The 6000-nt window shown below is 52.9% G+C and overlaps 1 protein-coding gene across 25 annotated transcripts in view; it reads right to left on the bottom strand.

Annotated features, from left to right (window-relative positions):
- Positions 1-356: 356 nt before the first annotated feature.
- NCAM1 (neural cell adhesion molecule 1) overlaps positions 357-6000 on the bottom strand; it is a 330666-nt gene continuing 325022 nt past the window's right edge. For 12 of the 25 annotated variants that reach the window (XR_014815267.1, XR_014815275.1, XR_014815276.1 and 9 more), the window contains 3 exons: positions 4888-5004; positions 3117-3923; positions 357-1698 (listed from right to left, as the gene is read on the bottom strand). Coding sequence is in view for 16 of the 25 variants with exons in the window: in XM_021062794.2 (XP_020918453.1) it covers positions 1578-1698; positions 3117-3923; positions 4888-5004 (1045 nt within the window). In the remaining 9 variants the exon portion in view is untranslated. Of the gene's footprint in view, positions 1699-3019; positions 3924-4887; positions 5005-6000 lie in introns of those variants that run through there. The other 13 variants (XR_014815270.1, XR_014815264.1, XR_014815265.1 and 10 more) reach the window with 3 other exon arrangements.

Below are 6000 nucleotides of genomic sequence, written 5' to 3'. Positions count from 1 at the left end.
AAATATTCACGCATCCACAGTGCACAAGCTTGCAGTTCTAAAGTAGAATGAGGGGAAAAAAAGCAAAATGTCTATACAAAGGGCTGGCTTTTCCCTTCTCCCCCCTCCCATCCCCCTTAAAGTTTCTGTATTTTTCCCCCCACTTGGTTTCCAATCCAGGAAAGTTGTGTTATGACTCCAGACAGCAGGTTGGGTTTTTTTTTTTTTTCTTCTTCTTCTTTTGTTTCTACAAATGCCGCCTAAGTGAACAGAAGGCCGATGTTATTTTACTTCAATAGATTTCCAAAAAAAGACACTAATTCCCTGAAGCACACATGCTCTTCCGCTCAAATCTAGATTCTGGGCTCAAAAGGAAATTGTATGTATATATTTTATTTGGCTTTCTACAAAAAGGGGATGTTTGGGGTAAAAAAATGTGTGTTCACCAAGACCAGCCCCAGCTATACAATCTTCTCTGCTTCATTCAACAAAGCCTAAGAGTCCTTCCAAAGAAAGGACGGGGACACCTGGGGAGCAGATCCTTTTCACAGATACAGGCAGGTGGTGGCTTCTCGGAAGTGGTCTCACCCCCAAGCAAACGACAACAACAAAAGAACCAAAAACCCGAAAGCAAAACCATTCCAGAACGAGATGGATTTTCACCTGAGCTGCACACAGGCAAAAATTTAAAAATCAGAACTCACTGGGGGGGAAGGGGGGGGAAGAGCCACTGTAAACAATCATATTTTGTAAAGTTATCCTGTGAGGATCCTACACCTCTAGGCAGTACTTGTAACTTAGAAAACAAAAGGCAGCTATTTTACGTGGACAATGAAACGAAGTCAAATAGTGGTCAACTTGTAAACACTGGAAAACAAAGTTGGCAGAAAAGGAAAAAAAAAAAAATTAAAAACGAGAGCGAGAGAAGAAAAAAGAAAAGGAAAAGAAATCTGAATACTGCAAATTGAGAGCTACCCCCAGAAGCTGCAATTTGGCATTCTTCCTACAAAACAAGAGTCTATGTGGGAATTGAATTCAGCTAGAAAGGTGACACACTTTGCATACTGAACAAATACAAAGTGAACAGAAATTATAACTTATTTATGAGGTTTTACAGAGTTCAAACTCGACTGAAAGTATAAAAATAAACTTGGACTTTGTTCATTCGGTTAGTCTTAGTGCCTGGAAGTATTTTTCGGAACCTGGTCTGTGCCAACCAGGCACCACCAAGTGTGGTCTTCCTGAACCTAGATTTTTTTTTTCTTTTTCTGAGCTTCCTAGATTCTTAATTTGGGGTCCTTTTGTTTGATTTTTAAATGGTTTCAGGGAACGGAGTGTCCTAGTTTGGCTGTGGGTTTCATCTTTTTGTCTCATTTTCTTACAAGTGACTGTACAACAGAGGAACCCTTTCTATAAACCTACAAAAAGGAGCTCCCGTGTTGATCTGTTTAGTTTTTTCTTTTTTAAAGGCAAAAGACACTAGAGGAATGAAATGCGTGTGTGTGTGTGTGTGTGTGTGTGTGTATGTGACTGGAGATGCTCTGGTGAAGCTGTTGTGTCACTTGTTATTTTGATCTTTGCTGGTGTCTCGTCACCCATCACGCTTTGCTCTCGTTCTCCTTTGTCTGTGGGGCATCATTGGGGACCGTCTCGACGTCGGCTGGCGCTGGCTTCGTTTCTGTCTCCTGGCACTCCGGCTTTGCTTCTACAGGGCCCTTCCTGCAGAGAATCGGGAGAACAGCGCTGAGTCCACGGTCTCTGGCAACACACCCTTCAGCCAGTCCCTCAAAGTGGGGTTCAGTTAGAGCACTGCCTCCAACCTCAGCGGCATGGGGGGATCCCCCGGAGCCTCTAAAAATCACGGATGCCTGGGCTGTATCCCCAGAAATTCTGATTCAATGGGTCCGAACATGGTGACTTTTAAAAGCACCCATGTGGTTCTAACATGCAGCCAAGGTTGAGAGCTGCTGAATCAGAGGAAGGAGCCCTTTCCTCTTTCAGCCCTGATCTGATGCTGGGAGCTGCATCTTTCCCCGGGGGTGGTGGAGGGGTGGCAGCTGCAGCAGCAGCTGCCCAATGTGGCATACAGGAGGTACGCTGGACTCCCCAGTACTGAGTCCAGGGACTGCCCTGCAAACCTTGCTCTTGCCTGGCCCCCCACCCCCCAGACCCTAGCTCTGCTTCTCCTGGTGATGCCTCTATGGCTTGCCCGGGCAGGGCAAGAAAACCTTCTTTATTACCGAGGCAGCTTTCCACAGGAGTCTGGGGAGAGGCCAGAGTGGGCCGCCAGGCCACAGGGGAGCTGAGTGGGGCTGAGTGGGCACAGCTGTTCTTTCACTTCAGGGCTCCTGGCCAGGGTCCCTGTGCTGCTCTTGGTGGCAGCACCTCAGCTTATCTGGGGGCAGGCACAGGAGCTTCTATAAAAACCTTGGTCAGTCTGACTCTGCCTCCATCAGTGCCAGGAGCGAAAATCAGCTCTCGGGACGCACCAGGGCAGGCTCAGGCCCCTGGCCCAGCGGGTGCCGCTGCCTTCTGGCCTCCCATTTAAGAAACCTGTAAAGCTTAAGGACCTTGCCTTCAACTTGGAGACCCAACAGTCATTCATTCCATGCTCGGGAGCTCTGCGTCTTCCCAGGAACTCAGGGAAGAAGCAAGAGTAGGCGGTGGGTGTGTGGGCATCTGGGATGGAGTGTGAGGGGCCTCCTGGGCCAGGTCCTGTCTCCACACGAGCCCCGGGGTCAGCCTCTTGACTTCCCGCCCAACCTTGCCCTCCTGGTGGGGACTTGGCCTGGCCCCAGGGTGACATACTGTCTGTGAACCCCAGGGTGGCCCATCAGGGCACCTTGGCCTCCTTTGCTCACTTCCCAAGCTACGCTCATCACTGGCCTGAGGACGAGGACTCCCTCGGGGACAGGAGACGCCCCTGCTAGGAATCAAACACAATTAATGTGGCCTAGTTAGCGAGCCAGTGGCTGCCTGTCCCCGCTCTCTGCCTTGTCCCAGCCCCCGGCTGACGGTCGCCTCAGAGGAGCTCGGCGTTAGGCTGAAGACACATCTAACAAGGAGGACACAGCACAGCACAGACGCACACCACCACGGGACACAACCCGACGACAGCGGACAGAGAGAGGCCGTACTCGGTCTTTGCTGGTGCAGGCGGACCAGAGCTGTCGGCAGTGGAAGGAGCAAGCTCAGGGGCTTGTCCACTGGCCCCAGCGGCGGGAGCAGGAGAGCCCAGGGCGGCAAAGACATCCTTTGCAAGGTCAATATCTGGGGTCTTGAAGTTCCCTTCGTCCATTTTAAAGTCCTCGCCCTGGGCAGGGTTAGTGGTGCTGACGGAGGCAGCCTCGCTCTTCGGGCTAGCGAGCGCCCTGGCTGCCTCGGCCGGGCTCTTCGCGGCGCCGGGCTGGGTGGGCTCGGGGTCCGGGCCTTTGGTGCCGGGAGCCTCCTGCTTGGTCTGGGGGGCTTCCGGGGTGGGGACAGCTGCGGCTGGTGCTAGGGGACCTGCTGCTCCAGCCGAGGCGGGGGCCGGCTTGCTGGCCGGGGGAGCCTTGGGGGCCTCGCCTGCGCTGGCAGGGGCGCTGGGGCTGAGCACAGCCCCCTGGTTAGCCAGCACGCTAGAGGACAAATTGCTGGCCGCGGGGGCTGAGGTTGGGGTGTCGCTCAGGTCAACGAGGGGAGCGACCTTGGGGGCTGCGGCTGGGGGCGGGGAGGTGGCAGCGACGCCAGGCCCCTTGGAAGGGGTGGCCTGGCCAGTGGGCACAGAGTTTGAATCAGGGGTGGCCGTGGCTGGGGGAGCGAGACTGGAGGTCAGGGTGGTGGTCTCACTGGTGGGGCTGTTCTGAGCAGTGGCAAAGGTTTCGGTGATAGTGTCAGAGTTAGCGGTGACGGTGGTGACAGAAGGCAGCATGTCCTCGACAGTGGCTGTGGTGTCAGCAGGCAGCCTGTGGGGAGGACAGGAAGTAGAAGAGATAGACGATGAAGCTGAGACGGACAGAGAAGCTGGGAAGGGCGAGGCCAAGGAGGGGGCCGGGGGCTGGCATGCGGGACGCACAGACACGGACACAGGCCCACAGAGAGAGGAAGCACACGCCCAGGCGGGCAGAAGAGGAGACAGGAGACAACAGAGAACGAGGCCATCTCAAAGGGCCTGCTTGCCTTCCTGCCCGCTCACTCCCTGTGGCTCTGCACTCTCCTTCCCCTACCGCTGCGATGGCCTTGCTGACCCCTGCCTGCGTCACCACTCAGGGACAGGCCAGCTGGAGCTCGGCGTCCACCACCACAGGTGTCCTAGGTCCCTGGGGAATCGGCCCGGCCGCCCCGCAGGCTCCATGGCAGTGGGGGACGTCGGGACGAGGAAGAGGACTCCAGACGCCCCCTTAGGGCTGTGTGTTCTCTAACCGGAGATTTTGTGCTTCCACTGAACTCCAATCCCTTCAAACCCACGGCACCCAAGAGAGCCAGGCGGTCATTACAACCACAGCTGGACGTGCCTCCGACTGAGGGTCCCCACGGCTTCCGAGACCAGGAGGGCCAGGGACATGTACCAGGTCCCCACCTTCCCTCAGCCTTTTAGGAAGAATGCAGAAGACCCTACAATTCCTGGAAGTCCCTAAAGGGAATGTACTAGACTGGGTCTCTCCATGACGTTTTGTCTCCTTAAGCCATTTCCAGGGGCTCAGGAGTTTAGGGATCCTGCTTTATGCAGCCCTTTAAGGCCACCCACATAGAACCAAGAATGCCTCCTCTCTAGGGAGAGTGGGGTCAGGCATTCCTGGTTCCGGACTCCGGAATTCTGGCCTGCGATGCTGGGCCGAGAGCTTCGGGTGGGAGCATGGAGGTGTGGGTGGGGTGATGCGGTGAGGGTGGGGCTCTGCCAGGACGTGCCTGCCCCGCCCACCCACGTACTCGGGCTCCGTCAGCGGCGTTGTCTCGTTGGGCTCCGTGTGCTTCCCTCCGTCGTGGTTTGGGGTCCGCTCCTCCTCTGTTCGCACCTCCACGATGGGCTCCTTGGACTCATCTTTCCTGTGGAGAGAGCTCTGCTGGTTCCATCCTGGGGACCAGGGCTGGGGTCGGGGCACCTGCGTCTGGCCCGAGGCTGGGGGTGGGGGGCATCCAAAGCCAGACCCTAGCGCGGTATCGCAAACCCCCCTCTCACTAGCTCTGTGACCTTAAACACCTGATCTGCTCATTCATACCTGCAGTTCCTCACCTGTAAAATGGGGAAAATAATGGTCTCTCCCTCTCCTAGATGTTATGAACGTTACAAATATAAAGTGCTAGCACAGTGCCTGATACAGATGAGGGCTCAACTCATCTACATTTGTATATACGCAAGTGTGTCCATGTATATATGTACATGTATATGATATATGCATATGTAAGCATGTACAAGTGTGTGTATATGTAAGTATGAAACTTAATATGTATATGTAAGTAGTACAAGTACATACCTATATGTAAGTATATTTGTGAGTATATGCCTGTATCTGATGTATGCATGATATACAAATGTATGTGCATGTACAAGTGTGTGTACGTATATGTAAGTATATACGAGTGTATATACATGTACGTATGAAGATGTATAGGTACATGTATATATATAAATATATGTATATATGTTCATGTGCTTTAGTCTATGTCAGAATGAACATGTATATGTATATGCAAATATGTGCGTGTATATGTCATTACATACACAAATTGTATATGTATAAATATATGTATATATAGGTACCACCATGTAAGAGTAAGCATATATATATATGGAACTATGACATGTATAGCTACATGATGGATGTGTACGAATGTGTCCATGTACATACAGTGCCCGGCATATGGCGGTGTCAACAACTCATTTCCTTGCTCTGTCCCTTCCTGCCTTGCTCCAGCTCTGTCCCGCCCAGGGACAGTCTATGAAGGTTCCTGCTAATTGGCTCAGGAACTGTTTCTCCAGAGATGCTGGCGCACAGCTTCTGTCTGGATCGTCCTCCAGGAGGACAGGCATTTTTATCTGAT

The sequence above is a fragment of the Sus scrofa genome, chromosome 9 (assembly GCF_054392235.1).
Source record: "Sus scrofa isolate SSC_HxYL_T2T_F1_AM1 chromosome 9, Sscrofa_HxYL_maternal_Yorkshire_Landrace_v2.0, whole genome shotgun sequence".
In the NCBI taxonomy this organism is placed as follows: domain Eukaryota; kingdom Metazoa; phylum Chordata; class Mammalia; order Artiodactyla; family Suidae; genus Sus; species Sus scrofa.
This window is presented reverse-complemented; position numbering and strand designations above follow the sequence as displayed.